General features: G+C 44.1%; 1 protein-coding gene across 8 annotated transcripts in view; it reads left to right on the forward strand.

The window, feature by feature from the left end:
* Window positions 1–22577, forward strand: part of KRBOX1 (KRAB box domain containing 1) — a 40690-nt gene that overhangs the window by 7671 nt on the left and 10442 nt on the right. For 5 of the 8 annotated variants that reach the window (XM_045294973.1, XM_045294974.1, XM_045294972.1 and 2 more), the window contains 5 exons: window positions 158–167; window positions 12882–12952; window positions 14210–14392; window positions 15596–15700; window positions 16219–16326. In XM_045294973.1, coding sequence (XP_045150908.1) covers window positions 14259–14392; window positions 15596–15700; window positions 16219–16326 — 347 coding nt within the window. In that variant the 5' untranslated portion in view covers window positions 158–167; window positions 12882–12952; window positions 14210–14258. Of the gene's footprint in view, window positions 1–157; window positions 168–9771; window positions 9851–12881; window positions 12953–14209; window positions 14393–15595; window positions 15701–16218; window positions 16327–22577 lie in introns of those variants that run through there. The other 3 variants (XM_045294977.1, XM_045294978.1, XM_045294980.1) reach the window with 3 other exon arrangements.

Here is a 22577-nt window from a genome sequence, read left to right on the forward strand (position 1 = left end):
AGGGGGCTTGCCCGTCCCCAAAGATATTTAAGCCTTGGTTAGCAATAAAGAGTTCACTCTCCCCCATCTTCTCTCCCCTGTCCCCGCTCCCCTTGTCCTCCTCCCCCTCCCCCTCTCTCCTGCCCTCATGTCTTCCATTTCCACGTGGACCATCAAGCGGGCCTGAGGTGAGCATGCTACCATGAAATGTCTGACTCCATTATTTCAATCTCTCTTCTATCTCTTATTCTCTATGGCTTTAGTATAGTCCTTACTTACTATCGCTGTGCAATTGTGCCTACTGGACCCGTGATGATTTGTTAGGGGCTGGCTCCCCTGACAACACTACAAAGGAGAGAAATGTGGCATAGACTGGCAACTGTGACACCTGAGATTTATTCAGAAAGGGGAGGCATATACCCCCAATCAAACTCACGACCTTCAAGTTGATTCCAATTCATAGTAACCTTATAGGCCAGAGTCAGAATTCCTCTCTGAGTTTCTGAGGCTTAGTCTAAATCTTAAAGGGAGCCTTATTCCACCAAGGTAACAAACATCCCTGAGGGCAGCCATACATGATGACGGAAAGGGAAAATCCATTTAAACCATGGACAAAAGATGGCCCTGATCCGTCCACGGAGCTTTGATGACAACTAGACCTGCATCTAGGGCCGGCTGCCATCGCATCAGGACACCTCACCATCTCTGTCACTCACACTTTGGCTTGAGCTTCCACGACACTCCTGGAGCTCTGCTGTTACCAATGACTGGCTTCTTTGTTTCATCCTTTCTAGCCTGTTGCTCTGCTGACAAGTTTCATATCTTGAGAATGCCCATTTCCTCCTGGCTCTGCTGTGCCTATAGATCAGCCACCTTGAACTTCCTCCCTCCCCCTTTAGCCCACCTGTGAAAGATAAGCAGTCCCCTAAGGATCCAATAAAAAGCCCTGGTGGCAGAGGGTTGGGCTGCTCACTGCAAAGTAGGCAGTTCAAACCCACCAGCCACTCGGAGGGAGAAAGATGAGGCTGTCTGTTCCCCTAAGATTTCTTCTCTGGCTTTTAAAATATTGCTGGTGGTCTTTTCTTTCTCTTTATTTTTATCTTTCTATTATTACTATTATTTTCTCCTTTCTGTTTTGTTTTGTAATTGTTTGTGTTAGGTTTCCCAGTTTATGAAACACAGAAGGAATGGGTGAATAGGGACAATAACCGAGGCAATGGTTTACCAGGGACCGGGATGGGAGGAGAGGGAGGGGAGTGGATGAGCAAACAATGAATTATGGAGAAGGGAGGGAGCAGTAGAATGGATTGTGATGATGGATATACAACTTTTTTTTTAAAGTTACTTAACAATGAGAGTGTATGATAGGAGAATTTTGTATCAAGAAAACTACTAATAAGAAAAGAAAGAAGCCAAACTTGATAGATGGCTACCATGGGCAGAGTTTTTGCTGAGGGGACATTGAGTTGATGTCAGTGGTGGTGGAGTCATTTGCAAAAGGATATCAGTAATGGTTGCCCATCTGAGTATAATCAATGGCAGGTAGGAGGTGTTGGATTGGAGAATGTTTTGTTGTACATATTTTTGCCATAGGTAAAAAATACACTAATAATGAGCACAAGGAAGAAAATATTCTAAAGTTGATGGTGGCAATAATTGCACAACTCTTCTTGACATGACTGAATTAGTGGATTGTATGATTTGTGGAAGAAGTGCTAATCAAACTTCAAACAACAACTCACTCTGCCCCCATTAAATAAACAGGGGTACTAAAAGAAAGAAAAAGATTGACAGGCTTGGAAATCCCGCAGAGCAGTTCAACTGTGTCCTATCGAGTGGTACTGAGTCAGAATCTGTGGCGTCCCGGCCAGCGGGACGCACGAGCAGGACCTTGGGGGGGAGACGAACCTGGATGGAAAGAAAGACACGGAGACGTGGAGCAAGACAAATGCTGATCAAGCTCGTTTATTTGGGCAAAGTTAGGGGAATATAAAGAGGAACTGGGAGGTGCATATTCTAATAAGGTGTGCTGCACAGTATCCAATCCAACATGTATTATTATAATGAAGCATAAGAATGTTAACCAATCGGCTATCCATCATATTCTCAATATGGTGTGTCTGTAGTCCAATGAGTGCTTAGTATTTCAACCAATGGGTGAAGAGTGGGGAGGATAACCAACCAAGGTCACGTAGCTGCAGAACAGTTACAGATGCACAATAGTCAAAGAACACTTCGGGAGGAGACGAGGGGTAACACAGACTGCAAACTGTCTCAGACATTTTCATAGAACAAGGAAGCTTTGGTGACTAAGATATCTTTTAAGGCATAACCACCTGCCAGTAATTTTCCACTAGGGCCGGTCACTGTTTGAAGGACCTTGAGAATGTCTGCTAGGGCTGGCTCCCAACAAGAATCCATGGATGTCAGTGTGTTGGGTTTGGGGTTGGGTCTTAGGGTCCCTCTGCGTCTCTTTCTGACTCAACACACTGTCACTAGGTGGCAGGATTACTCATCCATTTGGATTAAGCTACAGCGAGGGCCAACACGTACAAAGTGGAATTTGTTATCCTTATCCACAGGTGTACACTCGCCCTGTTTTCCCCATCCATTTGTCCAAGTCAGGAACTTCACGAGAACCTTCGGCTCCTCTCCATCGGCACCTTGATAAGCAGTATGTGGTCAGGGTGTGACGATCCCTTGGCACAACCGCAGTAGGTCTACCTCCTTTCAACCTCCTCTGCTTTGATTTGACCATCCAGGGTTTTACCATAGCCATTGCCCTTCCCATCCTCTCTCATCCTGATCAAGAAACAGTCCTTAAAAGGAAAATGTAGTCTTATCACCCCTTTTCTGAAATCCTTTAATGATTCTTTGTTGTCTGTAAAACATACCTCATAGATGCTTGTTTGAATCTACGACTTGGCTCTGTCTTCCCTCAGCCTCTCGTGTACCTCTGACGTCAACTGGTCTCGCCTGCTTAGACTGTTCCGTCATGCCGAACTCTTTCAAAGCTGAGTCCATATATTTGTATAGGCCCATCATTCTCAACTGTGAGTGGCTTTGCCTCACCAAGGACATTTGACAGTGTTAGGGACATTTTAAATGATCATAGTTGGGATGGATGCTACTGGCATTCATAAGAAAAAGATATTTTTTAAAATTATAATAATCCCAAAATAACTAAATGTATTGACATTGAGTCATTTCCAACTCACATCAAAGTTATTTTTAAAAACATCCCCTGGGGAGTGTTTGTCTAATCCATGTATTTGTTCAGTTGTTGTTGTGTTAGGTGCTGTTAAGCAAGTCAGTCCGACTCTAGAGAGATGCATTATTACTAATGAGGCTAGTCATGGCCCTGGCTATATGCTTCTCAGTTTTAATGCAGGAATAAAGAGTATCTTTCTCTTAAATTATTATTTTTTAAATCTTGAGCTTCCCTCTGTTTGGATCAATTTAGGGATAACTCCTTTGTTGTATGGGGCGATGCTATGCACTTTAAAGGGTTGCTGCAAAACAAATGCTGAACTTTCCACATATATGCATTTTTTAAAGCAAAAATCCTCTTTGGATGTCTTTTGGTTAACAAAAACAGGTACTCATGTAGTCCTTTAGTAAAAGTGGCGTCGAGCAAACGTTCAGAAAGGGGTGACATCTGTGTGTCCTTACACCTGTCACACTGTTTTAATTACTGTCGTTTTAAAGTGTATTTTGGAATGGGGATGATTGAGGCCTCCTGCTTTGTTCTCCTTTTTCAGGGTCGTTTTCTTACAGAGCCCTTTGCATTTGTGGATGGGCTTTTTCATCTCTGCCAACAAGACGTGGGCTTTTGACAGAGGTTGCATTGAACCTGTAGATTATTTTGACATCTTAACATTTTTGTCTTCTCAGCCATAAACATTGCTTATTTAGGTCTCCTTTCATAGCTTTTACCAATGTGTTCTTGGTACAGTGCTTTCAGGTCCCTCGTAAAGTTTTTCCCTAACGTATTTTATTCTTTTAGATGCGGTTGTCAACGGAATTGGGTTCTTGAGGGATTGCTCCTCACTGGTATACGTACTACTGATTTCTGAGTGTTGATCCTATACGGTGCCAGGTTGCTGAAGCTCTGGGACCTTCTTGTACATTCTTGGAGGTTTTTGTTAGGTGCTGTCTAATTGGCTCCCACGCTCGCTGCCCTGCATACAGCAGAACGAATCACTGCCTGCGTCTGCACCATCCTCTCCTTTGTGTGTTGCTGTCTTCCGTCAGTCCATCTGCTGGAGGCTTTCTCTTCTCACGGACCTTACACTTTACTAAGCATGAGGTGCTGTTCCAGAATTGGCCTCTCCTGATAGCATGTCTAAAGTATGCGCGACAATGTCTCACCATCCTTGCTTCTAAGGAGCATTCTGGCTCTACTTCTCCCAAGACAGATGTGTTGTTTTTCTGGAAGTCCATATGCTTTCGATATCTGTTGCCAACACCGTACTTCAAATGCATCAGCCCTCTGCAGTCTTCCTTCCTGAATGTCCAGTGTGCACAGGAAGCAATGGAAATCTCAGGGCTTCGCTCAGGTGCACACTAGCCTCAACGGCATCTCGGCTCTTTAACACTTTAAAGAGGTTATTGGCAGCAGATTTGCCCAATGCAATACGTTGTTTGATTTCTTTTAAAAAAAATAGTTTTATTGGCATGTAATTCACATATCACACAATTTAATAGTTCAATATTAAGAGTTGTGCAATCACCACAATTTAATTTCAGAACTAATTTTTTCTTTTGCATACATAGTGTTAGCTCCCCATTTCCCTCCAACCTTCTATGCCATACCCCTTCTCTGTAAACTTACTGATCCTGGATTTCATATGCAGAAAATACTTCAAAACACCAACAGGAAGCAAACAAACAAAAACCCAACAATAATGACAAAACAAAACAGAAAAACCGCAATAGGAAAAATAAAAATCAGAAACAACTTTAAAGTGGGTCAAAAGGTTATTACATTTTAATGAAAGAGCACCTGCTATAATCAGCTTTATAGTGCTCTCTGATAAGCAAGACTATTCACATCCCTGGATGGTCCCAGGGGATTCACCAGAGGTTTAATCATGTGGGGACCCTGTAAATGGATTTGGAGCTTCCACTGCATCGGGTGTCAGAAGGTAACTCTGACACCATGCCCTCCTTTGGATTTGGATTTTATAGTTTACAGTCCTTGGATCTCGCGGGCAGGTGTGCTTCTTCCACGTGGATTTAACTGATGCTTCCCTTAAGACAAGCCTTGTTTTAAGACAAGCCTTTACGACCCCAGATGCTATTCTTTCTGCTAGCTGGGCATCATCTGCTTTCTTCACCACACTTTACTATAGCACCCATATCTTCAGTGATCTCTTCATGAGATCAAGCATCACGTATCAACTAATTAAGTCTGAGTCTCAAATCCATTCATATAATCACTTCAGAGACATCATTATCATTTTATTGATCATTTTCTATCATTTTATGATAGAGAACATAATTCTTCTCCTGGGGCATAAGACAATTCTATTTATAGTGTCACTAATTTTGCTCATGTATAGAATTTAAGACACTCTTGAGAAAAGTATTCATGCATAGGCTGGCTTTTCAGACTGCAATACATGAGTTGTTGAATAGTTGACTTGCACAGATTAAATGCTGAAGTGACACTATGTACTCAATCAATGGGGGGGGGGTTTGGTTGGTTATAGGGCAAAACTTTCAGTAACACTCATTCACGTAGGCAGAACCATGCCTACCAGACTAATACTCGATGGCAGTGAGTTTGGGTTTTATATGGTTCATGGGCACTAGGTAGTTGTTTTTTTTTCATACCCCATTGCTTGGGAGAATGGATTAAAGATTATATGACCTGAGAGCAGAGGCTTGGCTTTGTCCCAGTGTTTATCCTTATAGTTGACTCATACTGTATTTGTCCTTTTGTGATTGGCTAATTTCACTCAGCATAATGGTTTTCTGGTCCATCCATGTCATGAGGTGTTTCATGGTTTTATCGATGTTTTATAGGGATGCCTAGTATTCATTTGTGTGTATGTACCATTGCTTCTTTATCCATTCTTCTACTGATGGGCATTGGGCTCTTTCAAGCGTCTTGGTATTGTGACTTGTGTTACAATGAACGTGGGAGAGCATACGTCTGTTCGTATTTTGTCTCTTACCCCTTTGGGGTGTATGTCCAGTGAAGTTATTGCTGGACTGTATGGTATTTCTATTCCCAGTTGTTTTAAGGAGCGCTATATCACTTTCCATAATGTTGTACATGCTTACAAGCCCACCAGCAGTATACATGAGTTCCAAACTCTCCATACCCTCTCCAGCATTTATTATTTTTTAAATTGGGCTATCATTATAGGTATAATGTGATACCTAACTGTTTTTATTTGCTTCTCCTGGATGGCTAGTGATCACAAGCATCTCCTTGTGTTTGTTAGCCATTCCATTCAAGTCTCAGCACGGTTAGTTGTTTATGTCCTTTGTGCACCTTTTAATCGGATTGCTTTTTCCTTATTGCAGTTTGAAAGAATTCTATAGACTATAGTAACTAGTCCCTTGCCTTTGTATCATTGCTAAGGATTTTTCCCTAATCCATGGGCTCTCGTTTTACCCTTTTGATGTGCATAAGTGTTTTATTCTTAATTGGTGCCATTCATCTATTTTGTCTTCTATATATTGTGTGCTTCCTTTATACTTGGTAGTCTGTGTATGTTCTGCCATAAGGCTCTTAAATTTGTCCAAATTTTCTCATTGATGATTCTTATAGATCTGGGTTTTACATTTAGGTCTCTAATCCACCTGAGTCCATTTGTGTGTGTGAGTGTGTGTGTATGGGGGCAGGGGTATGGGTCTCATTTCATTCTTCTGAAGACAGAAATCCAGCACCATTTGTTGAAGAGGGTGCCCCTTTTCTATTTAATGTTTTTTGGGTTCCTTGTTGAAAACCAGTTATATTAGGTAGATTCTTTTATTTCTGGGGTTTCTATACTGTTCTGTTGGCCTATGTATCTATCATTGAACCAGTACCAGGATGCTTTGACTACTATGGCTGTGTAGTAGATTTTGATATTACCTTGGTTCAGTTGTGAGGATTTGAGTTTTATTTACATTGAGCTGTAATCAACACTGAAGGCTGTAGTCCTTGATCTTCATCAGCAAGTGCTTCATATCTGCCTCACTTTCAGCAAGCAAGGTTGTATTATCTGCCTTCCTCCATTCCTGATGCTGAGAACGTCATATAGTTCCACTTCTCGACCTATCTGCTCAGCACCCCAATTGAATAAGTATGGTGACAATAAGGGGTACAACCATGACACACACCTTTCCTGATTTTCAACCATGCTCTATTCCCCTGTTCTGTTAGAATGCCTCTTGGTCCATGTACAGGTTCCAATTGAGCACAATTAAGTGTTTTGGAATTCCCTTTCTTAATGTGATCCATAGTGTTTTATGATCCACAAAGTCAAATGCCCTTGCATAGTTAATAAAATAAGTAAATATCTTTTTGGTATTCTCTGCTTTGAGCCAAGATTCATCTGACATCAGCAATGATATCCCTTGATACATGGCCTCTTATGACTCCAGCTACCATGTTTGGAGCTCCCTGTTGATATACTACTGCAACCACTGTTGAATTATATTCAGCAAAAGTTTACTTGCATGTGATATTGATGTTATTATTAGAAAACACCCACATTATTTTGGGTCACCTTACTTTGGAACAGGCACCCTATCAGTTTCTTCCAGTTGGTTGACCACGTTGCCATCTTCCAAGTTTCTTGACACAGACTAGTGCGTACTTCCAACACTGCATTAGTTTGTTGGGACATTTCCATTGATATTCTGTGAATTCTGGTACCCTTATTTTGCTTGTTCCTCAGTGCAGCTTTTTCTTCTTACCTCTTCAAATGGCTGAAAGACGACCAACTCTTTTTGGTGCAACTGATTGATTATTCCTTCCATCCTCTGTGTGTAGGATCATGTCATCTGTGAACCGACATAGTTGTACTTTTAAAATGTGGTTGCCTTTTACTTCTTTTTCTTGCCTAATTGTTCTGACTAGAAATTCCGGCGCAATGTTGAATAGCAGTGGGGAGAGCAGATACCCTCGTCTTGGTTTTCCTCTCAAGGAGACCCCTTTCAGTCTTTCACTGCTGAGTGTGATGCCAATTCTGGAAGTACAGTGGATTGATGTGCTGGGCTGCTAACTGAAGAACAGTGGTTCAGATCCGCCAGCCACTCCGTGAGGAAGATAAGGCAGCCTGCTTCCAAAGAGGCAGCTTCTGCACCGTCTTAAAAACCCCATGGAACAGTTCTACTCCGTCCTCAAGGGTTGTCAGTTGGAAATAACTTGAAAACAGTGGACTTAAAAAAAAAGTTAATGTTTTAAATAAATACACTCTATCATGTTGAGTAGGCTCCCTTCTATTCTTAGTATGCTGAATAATTTTATTATGAAAAGTGTTAGGTTTAGTCACAACTTACGGTTATTAAGATTTTCTCCAGATGTTTTATGGTTTTAGCCCTTACATTTATGTCTATGATTCATTTCAAGGTCCTTTGTCATACAGTTTAGAAGGTTAAAGGTCATTTTAAAAATTATTATCCATCAATCCAAGTTCTCAGTATCATTTGTTGAAAAAGTTCTTCTTCATTGATTTTTCTGGCTCCAGTGTAAAAAATCCATATATGTCTATTTTTGGACTCATTGATTTCTCTATCTTTCATGGTGCCAATACAACAGTTCTTTACCACTATACCTTTATAATACGTCAGCATGAAATATGTTAAATTCTTCTATTTTGTTGTTTTGTTTTTTACTGTTACTTTATAATTGACATACATTTTAAAATCATTTTGTCAATGTCTAAAAAATCTTGCTGAGATTTTGGTTGCATTTTCATGGAATCTGTGGGTCACATTTTGAATAATTGACATCGTAATGCAAAATCTTAATTTTGTAATTTTTATAAACATCTGACACTTTTGTTATCATTATTCCTAACTATATTATCTATTGAGATGCCACTGTAAATATTGGCTTTTGAATGTCAGGTTCTTTGGTAATATGCAAAAAATACACTTGATTTTAAAAATATAAACAAAACCCGAAAAAGTCCCACCAGCTGCTCTCCTCCATTGACTCGGGGTGATGGCCCATGTGCAGAGAACGGCATCCCTTGGGTTTTCAGTTTTGGTCGTTTGGAAGCTGATCAACAGGACTTTCCTCCAAGGCGCCTCTCGGTTGGTTAGTGGTCAGTACTCAGCATTGCACCCCGCCAAAATAAAACCAAACTAAGGCGGATTTCGACTCACATCGTTTGTAGCAGGTATCAGGCACTGTAAAATCCTTCTGGGAGCTGGCAGCCTACGCCGATATCCGTGTCTGCCTCATTCAAATGCCCACGGCCGGCCTGCGATTTCTTTTCAGGTCTTGTGGGACAGGCAGGCACGGGCCTTAGTCACCAGGAAGAGGGCCAGTATCCAATGGAAATAAAGGCTCTGTCTTTTGCTCGCTCTTCAAATTCCCGCCTCTTTGCCAACGATGTCAATTGGAGAAAGAACCCAGTCTCCGCGTTTCCGCCCAGCGCTGGTGGCAGGGGCCGACCGAGCGGATAGAGCGGGCCTGTCTATCCGATTCCTCACTATGGTCGCGCGCGGAAACTACGAGGGACCACCGAGTGCGCGATCCGCCAAGATTCCTAGAGAGACGGAGGGGTGGGTGGGGGTGGGGCAGGAAGTTTACCGGCCAGTGTGATGACGCGTTTCCTTAGGCCGAGTTTTAAAGTAACAGGGCTTGGTGCCCGTCGCCGGTGCGATCGCTGAGACGCAGCGGGGGCTGCGCTGACCCACGGTGAGCGGGTCCGTCTTGGTCCCGGAAGGACGCGGAGGACCCCGGGGAGGCGGGCGCGTCTGCTCCTGACTTTTGGTCTCGACCGCAGACGGCACGCCCTGGCCTGGAATCCAGGCACCGGCTCCCGCCCCGTTTCTTACCGTGGGCAGGTTATCTCTGCCCACCCTCTGGGCCACGCCCCCGAGAAGACCCCTCCACCGCCCTTGTTCCTGGGCTCCGGCAACACCCAGTCCGTTTTAAGTGTCAGGGTTGTGACCACGGAAAACATTACTTTGGGTGGCCTGGCTTTCAGCTCAGACCGGCAGCTTTTCATTGTTTATTGAGCATCCAGAATGCTCAGGACGTTGTAACACTGGACTTTCATGTCAAGATGTAACTTAGTCCCCAAAGTGCAAAGTCTAGATAAAAGATTTGGTATTGGTACAGTACATTGTTATCTAATGGCTTCCTTCATGCACCCTTAACATATGTATTCAATTATGGACTTGTCACTCTTTTCCAAAGCTGAGAGATGATAAAGCATTCTCTATTCTCACACCTGTTGATGCTTTTTGTTGCGTCTATTCATTTTACTTTGTAGTTGACATTAAATTTCTGAGGATTCAGACTGGACTGATTTTCACAATCTGTTAGTTGAAGTGACATGTCTACAGCAGACTTGATGTTTGGACCTGAAACCCGTAGTTAAGGCTTTTCATGGACAGCGTCAGGAGTGTGAAACACACTCACTGCTATCCCAAGCGATTCTGACAGCCTTGTCTTTTTAGAATAGTCTAGATTATTTGCATTGGACTTTAATATTTTTATAGGCATATGCTTTTTAATAGCTCAGTCTCTTGATCTAAAGGTCTTTTGAGTTTTCCAATGTATGAAATATTCACTCTATAAGAAAAGTAGGTACAAAGATTCAACAGGTTCTCTATTTTTAAAATGTTCTCTATTTACAAGTCTTACTATGTTTGTTTACATTGAGTAGAAAAGCTTTCCTTTACATTAACAGCACTTCCTGTGAAGATTTTGCTGTTTCCTTTTATGTCTTTCTGTTCATATTTTTAAGGAGCCCTGGTGGCATAGTGGTTATGAGTAGGTTTGCTAACGGAATGGTTGGCAGTTTGAAACCACCAGCTGATCCGAGGGAGAAAGGGCTTTCTACTCCCGGTAAATTACAGTCTTGGAAACTCACCGGGAAAGTTACATAGTTCTGCCCTGCCCTGTAGGGTCACAATGGGTTGTCATTGACTCACTGGCAGTGAGCTTTGTTTTGTCTTGGTTTTGGGTGGTGTAGTGGGTTTTGAGTTGGGCCGCTGAGCACAAGACCAGCAGTTTGAACTCACCAGCCAGTGTTCAGGAGGAAGATGAAGGTTTCTGCTCCCATAAAGTTTGACAGCCTCAGAAACCCTGTGTCCACAGGGCTGCTCTGAGTGCTAGTGCACTCAATGGCATCGAGCCTGTTTAATTCATGCTTTTAACCACTTTTTCTTATTAGAGTGTCTAGTATCATTTGACAACTTTTCCTTGGGTTCACTTTTCTCAGCTGCCCTAGCTTCAGAATGCCATGGGCTTGGTAAAGCTGCAAGAACTGAGTTTGGATTGTGGATTTTTGTCTTTGCTGTCTGTTCCTGCAGGATGTATCAGTAGAGGGGGAAAGCTGGGTGTGGTGGCACCATCTGCTTTGGCTTCAATCAAGGCAGTCAGAGGTTAGCAATCCACTAGGACTCGTGGAGGAGCCCTGGTGCCACTGTGGGCTGTGTTGGACTGCTGACTGCAAGGTCAGCAGTTCAAAACCACCAGCCGTCCTCATGGGAGAAAAATAAGGGTTTCTACTCTCATAAAAATTTACAGTCTCAGAATCCCACAGGAGACTGTTCTCCAAAGACCTTGTCTTTTGGTTGCTGTGATTTGGAATTGACTTGATGGTAGTGAGCTGCGTTTTCTGTCTTTCTCTTTTTGAGAACTTGCAGAATTTTGCTGATTGGAGTTAGCTCATCTAACCAGCAGTAGCAGTCACACTGCATTGTCTTTAATGGGTGTGTCTTGCAGAATCAGTTCAAAGGATAGAATCCCTACTTCCCAATAATGGACTAGGTAGCAGAGAATGGGATTTGGAACTAGCTTGCTATTGCATACTGTGATGCTTGGGATATCTCATATAACTTGACTATTGTTCTCTTTAGATTCATCTTCCTCCATCTTGTGCTTGAGCTGTAAAACTAATGAAGCATCTTAAATCTGTCTTGGAAGAAAAATAGTATTAGAGAGTTATCAGAATCATTGATGTATGTTGCTTAATGGGGCTTATGAAGTTGTCTAGACCAGCACTCTTTTTCCCAACACAAACAACAACAAAAACAAACTCCCTGGCATACATTTGATGCTGACTCGCAGTGACCCTGTAGTACAGGACAGGGTAGAGCTGCCCCTGTGAGTCTCTGAGGCTGTAACCCTTTATGCGAGTAGAAGCTCCATCTTTCTTCCATCGAGTGGTTGGTGGCTTTGAGCTGCTGACCTTGCAGTTAGCAGCCCAACACATAACCCAGTGTGCCACCAAGGTTCCTTTAGAGACCGAGAGTTAAGGGCTTTGCCCAGTGTCTTCCAGTGTTTGAATGCCTACCTAATAAGCCCCTTCCTGCCATGTTTGGTGTGTAGATTCTAGGGGACTTTAGCCACAGTTTGAGTTGCCATTTTTCTTTTTGCCTCACACGCCCTCTGTCCATCGACTCTCTCAGTTTCCCCTTCTAATTGCCCTCCCCTGATGCCACCTTTGGGTATATGGAACTGACAGCTTCATCTTCCTGAAGCAATCTCTGTCTTTCCATGAAGGGCTCCAAAAAAGTCATAGGAAAATACACTCTCTTGTAATTCATTTTTCCAAGAACCTTTTGAAGCCCATTTACATACATGTGACCCTTTCCCGTGAATGGAAAATCATGCTGTCCGTGCAGGCCACGTTCAATGTGAAAGGGGAAGCAGGGGTGAGGGGTGGGAGTCATGGTCACTTCAGTCTGGTTGATTTCTCTTTCTCTGCCTTCAGCTCCTGAGAATTGTGCCTTTCCTCATAAGAGAAATTAAAGACACCAGATGCCCTTGATAGCCAGGCTTCAGGTAAGTGCTAGCTCCTTCAGTCTCTGTCAGCTTAAGTGTTGAGACAAGCCAACACAAGCACTTTATTGAACCTATGCCTGACAGTGAAGATGCATCTGGCTGCATTCACCAAAGGAAAGTCCCAGGTTAAGAGGAGGTAGTTGCCAAGATGAGATGTACCTGCATGATAGGGTAGGCTGAAGAACGCGGGAACCATGTGGCGGCAGCAGGAAATGCTCTTAGGATGCAGAAGTACATGAAGGACAGGCATGAGCTGGCTACACAGAAACCCATTCCTTTATTCCCTTGTTTAGCAGATGTTTGTTTATATTGGCAAAATGTGGACGAACCTCACAGAGTGCAAATATTTATGCCAGTAATCTCGGAAACACAAGGGGGCAGTTCAGCACTGCCCTTTGGGGTTGCTTGAGTTGAATCGACCTAACAGTATATAGCAACCATGGTCAATTCCGTAAGGAAAAATGAAGCACAGAAGAAGAACGGAGAGGGGAAGATCAGGGGTTGTGAACAGTTCCTGACGACCAGACATTTGCACAGAAACCAGAGTGAAACAGGGCTCCGGCTATACGGATGTGTAGAAACAAGGCAGGAGCCCTAGTGGCGTGGTGGTGACACATGGGGCTGCTAACTGTAAGGTCAGCAGTTTGAAACCAGCAACCCCTTTGTAGGAGAATGAGGGGGCTTTCTACTCCCGTAAGTAGAGTGACAGTCTGGGAAATCCACAGCGACAGTCCTCCCCTCTCCTGTAGGGCCACTAGGGCTTGGAATTTACAGTGAGGTGAAAGGAGCAAACATTCCTGGCCAGGAGAAGAGCAAATACTTGGGTTCTGAGGCAGGAAGAGCCACGTGTAGAGCGTACTGCGAGAGGGACCCAGGGAGGCTGCAGAGAATAGGAAGTGAGGTCAGAGTATAAGAGGAAATGATGTCAAAGAGAGTGGACGTTTTCAAATATTATCACCCACAAGTAAAAGTATGCTGAAGAAAATTTAAAAATGGTTGCAGCAATACATGGACAGGGCACGGTCAAAATTTCACGCAGAACAAGGGGTATCTTTGCTCTCAGCTAAATCTTTGTTGAAAATTTCTGTGGGACAAGACAAATTATAAATATTATTGCAGAGAATGGGAATTCTAGAAGCCCAAGAGGTAGTCCTTTGAATAGAACAAGATGATACCACATGGTTTAAAATTAGGAGAGGTATGCGACTGGATTGTATCCTTAAACCTACTTATATAGCCTGTGTCCTAATCATCCAGCAGCTGCACTGTGTGAAGCAGAACATGACATCGAGCTGGAGGAAGAGCCATGGGCAGCCTGTGCCATCCCGATGACACCCCCGTGGGAAGACGACCTGAAGCACTTCCTGCTGAAGATCAAAGACTACGGTGTTCACTGTGGATTGCACCTCAGCATCAAACGAAATTCTTACCACTGCACCAGTAAGTTGCCGTTACCTGCACAGCAATAGTGAGAGAGCCTGAGAGTTGGGGTCCGGAACCAGAAAGAAACAGAGACCCGATGGGACTGGAGGTCTGATCAGAGGTCAGCGTTTGGCAGCTTCCTTATAGAGCTGGTGCTCAGTCTGTTTGAGGAGCTTGTCAAGCGAAACATACTTTGTACTTTGCTCCGAGGACCCCAGGGTACATTGACTCTAAACCCGTACATTCTGTTAGCTCATCGTTTGCTTGTCACAAAGACAAGGACTACTGTGAAGGGTTACACAAAGCCTGGGACCGCGCCCAAGTCCCCGGCTTCTGGGCAAAACCACCTTGTCATCTTGGCAGCTGGTTGTCGGCAACCAGTGACATCATTACCAATGGAGCAGAAAAATTGGGCTTGTCCAGGATTTTATTTTGCTTGGATCCACATCAATGCCCACGGAACTGCAGTCACGGAATCAGATGATGTGTTGCATTGGGTGACTCTTCTGCGGGAGATCCCTCCTTGAAGTGTTACACAGCGGAGATGTCCCTTGGAGGGAGGGGGAAGGTGTATGTGGCGGCGGAAGCCATGGTTTTTGTCAGTTGCTTCATATAGCTGGAAAAGCTAGGCAATAAGGAAGATTGAGCAAGAATCAATGCCCTTTAATCATGGTGCTGGTAGAGAATAGGAAATTGACTACGGACTGCTGGAACGAAACACGTGTGTCTTGGGAGAAGTATAGCCAGAATGCTCTTTGGAAGCGAGGATGGCGAGAGTTGTCTCAGTGACTCTGGGCATGTTATCGGAAGACAGGAATCCCTGGGAAAGGACTTCACGCTTGGTAACATCGCTTGTTCAGCAAACAAGAAGCAGCCCTTCATGGAAATGGAGTGACAGAGGGGCTGCGATGTTGGGCTCAAACACAGCAAGGATGGTGGGATGGGGTGGCGGCACAGGACTGGTCAGTGTTTTGCTATATTGCTCACAGAGGGCCACTGAGTCAAAAGTGACAGGAGGGTTCTTAACACCACCCCAGCCATCTATTTGCTTCCTGCCGTGGGTGAAAAAGCACAGATGGGGAGGAGAGTCAGGAGAAGGAAGAGTGAAAGCGGTGTTTCCCAAAGTGGACAATCGGCCCCTGGGGGAAGGGGTGCTGGACTGATTCATTGGGCGTCAGAAGCAGATACTTATAGTTCATCCTGGCTTCTTGCGGGCTCTAGGACCGAGGATGTGGCTGCGTGCTTCACCCGTGAGGAATGGGCCAGCCCGAGCCCTGCTCAGAAGGCCTTGTACAGGGATGTGATGCTGGAGAACTATGAGCTGGGGAAAGGCTTTCCTGCTGCCGCCCCGGCCTGGGCCTTCAGAGGCTTGAGGTGTCTCTTTTAACTATGAACTGCGTGTTGGCTTCCGGGGTATGGACCCTAAACGGCTCACCCTTGGGATTGCCACGTATGGGAGAGAAATCCTTGCTTTCTTCCCTGCCTCCGCGATGACCCTCTGGACCCAGCAGAGGTCGAGGAGCTTCTTGGTGTGGTTCCTTGACATCTCTCATCTTTCCAATCACGTTGGGGGAACCTCAGCCCCTTTGCCTCCCTCCTGGGGCCTCCTTCCTTCAGCAGCCATTTCCGATTCCTCTGATGGAGTAAGAAACCTCGGTTCCCCTTCTAGAAAGGGGAGCATTGTCCTGGCAGTACTCCCTAGGCCTCTGGTACCTTTCCTGGGTACCTTTTGCATAACCCACCCAGGAATTCTTCTCCTCACCTCCCCTGTTGTGTTTGCATCCAGACGGAAACAGACACCTCTGCCTCTGCTCATCATTGTGTCTTATTTTCATCCCTTCAAGTAATGCCACCTGCTTCCACACCAGCTCTGATCTCTCAGCTGGAGGAAGGGGAAGAGCCACAGTTCAGGCAGGCGCAGGGTGCTCCGGGCAGGAGGGGCAGGAGAGCAGGTGAGTAGGCAGGGCAAGCCCTCTCCTTTCCAGCTTGGCCTCTTTCTTAATATGAAAGGCCAAGTGCGCTCTGCTTAGCTTCATGGGATTCCTGGGATGTTTGATCACACCATTTTTAAACTGGTCGGTTACTCAGTTTCTTCCCATCTTTTAGTCCATTGCATGAATCCTTATTACCCTGCTCCCTTATTTCCCACACTAAGATGCTTTATTATGCATGAAGATGTTTGAAGGAAAATATTCTAAATGCTGGCTTGATACTTGTTTTCCACATCTCTTCAATACAACTCATTTCCTCAAATTGGTCATTTCGGTATTGTGTATTATGAGTAGGACAGGGAGAAAGTTATGTTTTCTTCTCATTCTGTTTTTGGACGCTAGAGACACAATGACATTTTACTTCAAAAAACCTCAGGACGTGTCCTCAAATTTTAGGGATATTTTCTAAAACTGAAAAAGCTGCACCCACAGGCACCGGGTCGTTGCTGACTCAGGAATGCTGTCAGACAGAGGGCAGAACTTCCCTTGTGGGTTCCAAGGATGGAGTCGCTATGGAAGTAGACTGCCACATCTTGCTCATCTTGAGTGCTGAATGGGATCGAATGGTCGACTTTTTGGTTAGCAGCCGAGTGCTGTAACCACTGAGTTAACAGGGACCCTCAATATATTTTTTAACATAACTAAAACAATACTATCAATTTTGTTAAATTAAAAATAATTACTCAGTATTATCCAGTGCTGGGTCTTTACTCAGATACCCTTTTTTGTTCTTAAAATACCCTTTCACTTCATTTGCTCATGGGATTAAAAATTACAACTGCGTCTTAAAGGTGTTTTTTTATTTTGTTTTGATTTAGAGACAGTCCCTTTTTGAAGACATTGATTGACCTGGTGAAGTGATGGAGTTATTTGTTCCACCTTCTCAGTTTTTTCCTCTGTAGTTTCATTTAACTGGATTCCTCCCACAGTTGAGAATTCATAATTAGATGTAACATCATGAGCATTTTTGACTATGCGGCATCATCTGTGATCTCATGCCTTCATATTGCATCACACTAGGATGCATGTGATTTCTGGGTGGCCGTTTGCGTTGCCAACATGGACCACTGACGTAGGAAGTGAGCCTCCTCCTTTCCAGCGGGGCTTTGTCGGCAGTGTGAGAGGCTCGACCCAGTCCCTCATTGTCACTTTAGGGTTACCCCCGGGAAGCCAGAGGCCTGATCCGCCATCCACGAAGAGATGCTCCCACCAACTGTGAAGTCTTTCTCTGCTCCCTTCGTGAGCGGTTGCATGATGATGATTTTCTAGTTTTGCCTTCCACATTGATTAGTTGATAGTATTCTGCAGAACAGACTCTCTTGTCCACAGTGGCTTTTAGAAAGAAAAGGTGAATGATGACAGTAAGTTCCTGGCTCCAGAGGGCCGACTGAAGGACAACTCCTGCTTACCCGTTAACACCATGTGATGTTGTCCTCACTTTGAACCAGCCCCTCCTCCAGAAGCATTCTTGATCTTGATCACCGTCACGTGCAGTTTTTAAAACATCGAAGAGGCTTTGACTCTTTTCTCTTGTACAACACCAACCCCACTGCCATTGAGTTAATTCTGACTCACAGAGACCCGGTAGGACAGGGCAGAACAGGAGCCGACAGCCAGATCTTTCCCCTGAAATGCTGCTGGTGGGTTTGAACTAGCCTGTGGTTAACAGCCCAACCCCTCACCCATCGCACAACGCGTGCTGTTGGCTCTAAAGTAAAGGTAAGTGAGCACTGTGTGCACCTGTTCTGTTCTCACTTACCTATCAGACACACTTAGCAACTGCACTCATCTGTAACCTCGAGACTACGAGACTGCCAACAACTCTTTCCTTCAGTTAATGTTGAGCAAATATTCATTTACTAGCAGCTTCAATAGTCATGATTAGGTTTTTTTCCCCCTGCCTTAGTATGTGCTCAGTCATTAATAGCTCCCTTTTTCTTTTCTTTTGAAAAACATTTCCAGCTCATAGGGGCTCCATTGCTCTCTGTCCTCTGTCTCGCTGGCTTGCCCTCACCCCTGTGAGGATTCCATTTTCTGTTGATGCTTCATTCTGGATCCAGAGAGGACGGGGTCGAGGTGGGGAGGGCATCTGTGATGGTGAGGGCTCAGAAACTGGTTCCCTGCTGCCCTGCAACACATCCAGTCGTGCCAGAGGACTGACTGTCTTTTAGACTGTTTCTGAGACGTTGCCTCGGTAGCTGCTTTCTACAGGAGTAGAGATTCCCCCCAACAAAACACAGATGAATTTTGTCAGTTGGATTTTGGCTCATCACCCTTTCTTGGAGGGTATTATTTTTGGTAGAGTTGATCTTGGAGTAACGTTCTCTTGGAGTAACACATTGAACATTTCATGCGTATAAGACTCACCTTGAAAACTTCAATTGTGAATCTGGACTCTTCCACAATGTCCTATTCCAGGTCAGGCCAGAGGGTTTGCATTTTAGTCAGCATATCCGGGGGCATTGTGATGGGCAAGGGAATGCCTCAAGCCTGAGTTACCATGCACTTTACCACGGGTTGGGCATGATGGGTGGCAAGTTTGATCCGTGTTACCTTGTCCCGTCGGGTGTTCTCCAGTCCTGTACATTGCTCATGTTTGCGAACCATTGAAAACTTCTTGATTGCACATTCATCATATTTCATTAAGCAATGGGAGTCTCGGTTCATTTTCTCTCCACGTCTTCTGCTTACTTTCTCCTTGCTGATGGTGTGGCCGATTCACCGCCCTACTCCTTTTTGGTCACTTTCAGACCTTTCTCAGGGTCAGGTGTTTCAACAGTGTTACTCTTTCCAACCAGCCCTCATTATCTTGTCTCCTTTGCATCTCTGATCGCAGGACCAAATGTAGCCCTGTTCCCTTTTGGTTCCCAGAACATGCATTTCCCCTCCTCCTTCATTCCCTGTACTCTGTGAAATCAATCAATGAGCACGTACAAGCTGTGTGCTCAGAGGACATAGTTACATCCTTGATAATATAGGTCCTAACACTGCTAAGAGGTGATCATTGCATTTATGATTTCTCCTCAGGTTGTAAAATCGGAGCTGAAAATGAGCTTTTGACCTCAAATCTGGATACTTTTGAGAAGACTAAATCCTGTGACTTGGCTTCAGAGGAATATCTGAGAGACCTTTCCCAGAGACCCATTTTTAAGTCATTTTGGTTCAGATAGCAAGATATAAAGCAATTCAGGAAAACCCATGGGAGATACATTGAGAGAAAATAAGACCAAATCAGCAAAGGCAGGAGTAAAGAATGAGAAAATTCATAAGGAAAATAGATGTCATCCACATGAGAAATCAGAGAGCAAGGTCAGTCCTTACCTCGCCACACATCTACAACTTCCAGATGCAGAAATTTCCTGCAAATTGGATGTGCCTCATAAACATTTCAGTCACATTTCAGGTTTTTCTTAACCCTGCAGAATCCACATTAGAGACAAACCCTATGAGTGTATGCATTGTGGCAAAGCCTTTGCCTTGAACTCTGCTTTTGTTCAACACAAAAGGATCCACACAGGAGAGCGATCCTACATGTTGCAAAGTGTGGTAAAGCTTTAAGCTGCAGCTCCTACCTCACTGCACATCACTGAGTCCACACCGGAGAGAAACCTTTCAAATGCAAGGACTGCAGCAAGGCGTTCCATCCGAAACTCACTGTTACTCGGCATCAGAGGACACACACTGGTGAGAAGTCCTATGCATGTAAAGAATGTGGCCACGTTTTCCAACAACTCACAGCTCACCTACCACCAGATGCTGCACACTGGAAAGTCCCTACCAACGTAACGAGTGTGGGAAAGGCCTCACCTGGAACTCACAGCTCCTCAGGCACCAAAAGATCCATGCTGGAAAGAGAGCCCATCAGTGCATGGAATGTGGGAAGGCCTTCAGGCAGAAAGCCAGGTTAAATCAGCATCAACAGGTCCGTCCTTGTTGGAAAGCCCAAGAGTGCCAAGACTGTGGGAAGGTCTTCAACAAGATGTCAGGATTGAAATGGCATCAGTGGCGCCATCTTAGAGAAAGGGATTGTGGGAAAATCTTCATTCAGAACTCAAATGTTATTCGTTCTCAGAGAACTGATCTTGGAGAGAAGCATTCAGATGTCATGGTTGGTTTGTGTGTCCCCCCAGTGCAAGTTATCAGGCCCACCCCCTTCTTGGCCTGATTGTCCTGACCCAGCTGCACCTGCTGCATATCGCCCCCCCCAGCACTCACTCCGTAACGGCCAGCCCTCCCTGCTCACTGTCTATACCACGGACTATATCACTTCCTACCCTGCACCCTGCTCTTCCTCCTGCCCCAGATGCCCTCTCCTCTTCCTGCCCCCTTTCTTTGATCTCATTTTGCTTTGAAGCTTGCCTCATTGATACTGCCTTTCTCATTCTGCCTCCATCTCTGAACTATTTTCTTAAAGATAGCCTTAATTCTATTTACAATCCATTTGTCTGCTGGATTTTGTGGTGGTGGTAGTTCTTAGTATTTCCTCCTCACCTGAGCCAGGGTCGTTTTCAACTCTTGCATTCGCAAGCTTCTCCAGAGCGAGATCGATCTAGAGGGTGGAATATCCCCAGCTGACAGAAATAAAGGGAAAAAAGGACCGCGTGTCCTCTCCATTTCTCTTGATGTAACTATGATTTGTTATTGGTTAAGTATTTGTACCTATTTGATATCTATTCTTGGTGTAACAAGGAGCCCTGGTAGTGCAGTGGTTAAGTGCTTGGCTGATGACCTAAGATTGGTGGCTCACACCCACCAACTGCTCCGTGGGAGAAAGAGGCGGCAGTCTGTCTGCAAAGAGGACAGCCTGGGACACCCAGTGGCGCCGCTGCCTCCGTCCCGTAGGGTTGCTGTGCACTGGGATGAACTGGACAGCGACACGTTCCTGGTGCCCCGCCGTTAGGTTATATCTCACCTTTCAGATGCCCTCTCAGTGCCACTGGTTTCTGAATGGATGGTAAAGACAACGACAGAGATGATGGTGTTCTTGACCTGTAAGGAACTTGATAGTTTGGCTTCCAACCTCAAGCAATAAATAGACAACCTGTTCCCGTATTCTTCCCTGACCTGCCTGCTCCTCAGATGCGCCTTGAACCAGATTTACCCAGCTGTTCTTTTCTTAGTAAGGAATGAAGTAAAACTCTGACAGTTCGGTTTATATTTGAGCACACACAAAAGGACATATTTTTAATTTTTTAAAATGACACTTGGACAATTTTGGATGTTGGTCCACTGAGTGGACCCACTTTGACGGAGACAAACTGACTATTTAAACTCAGGCTCCGGGGGGCCTAGCCCAAGTTGCACAAGAGTGATTTTGAATAAATGGATTTGACATTAAAGCCCTTTAAAATTCTCTTAAATCATCCTATCAGACTTGTATCACAACTTTGTATGTGGCAAAAAATAAACTTCAATACTCATCAAATAACAAAATGTCTAATAACAAAAACTCAAATTTATTGCAGTTAAGATAACAAAATTTTCTTAGCTTACTAAGTTAAAGAGTTCATTTTGTTCTTTGTTCAATCTGCCTTAGAAGCAAAATCAATACATGCATCTGAGAACCAATATGTTCAAGTCCTAGAGTTTGCTTAATTATAATAGTCATTTCTTTGCTCACTGTTTATGAAATCTGCCTATGAAGCAAACGTTCTGTCATAAGATAACACTGAGTCCGGCTCTGTCTTACAGATCTGCTGGGTTTGAGAGGGGCATGATCTGTAATGAGAAACATGTTGTCAAAGCAAGAGAAGTACCATGTTTTCCTTGCCTGAGAGTTTCTGCCAGTGACATTTATGTCATGCCAGGCAGTAAGCACAATATTGTGTCATTTCACTTACAGCTCTACTTCTTTTAAGTCTAGCATCACCACAGTGAATGGTTTAAACTAGAGAAGACACATTGTTTTGGTTTAGAGAGATTTTTACAGAAAGCTTTTTTAAAGTTATTTTATTTGGCTTTGCATACTTTTGTAGTTAATTGCCATCAAGTTTTTTTTTTTTACTTTAAAGAATTATTGTAAAATAACCCTGGGCATTTTAAAATATCACTGGCAAATTTTAGGGAGCTAAATTGAACATTTTAACATAACCTGAAAAAAGGAAGGCAAAGTGATTTACTGTAAAAAATTTTAATAGAAAAAGAGATGTATGGTAAAGGCTGAAAAAGATTCCATCAGGAAAAAAAGAGCCATAAGAATATTTAAAGCATAG

Source organism: Echinops telfairi, unplaced genomic scaffold (assembly GCF_000313985.2).
Source record: "Echinops telfairi isolate 266 unplaced genomic scaffold, ASM31398v2 ScPeMD7_4225;HRSCAF=4972, whole genome shotgun sequence".
Taxonomy (NCBI): domain Eukaryota; kingdom Metazoa; phylum Chordata; class Mammalia; order Afrosoricida; family Tenrecidae; genus Echinops; species Echinops telfairi.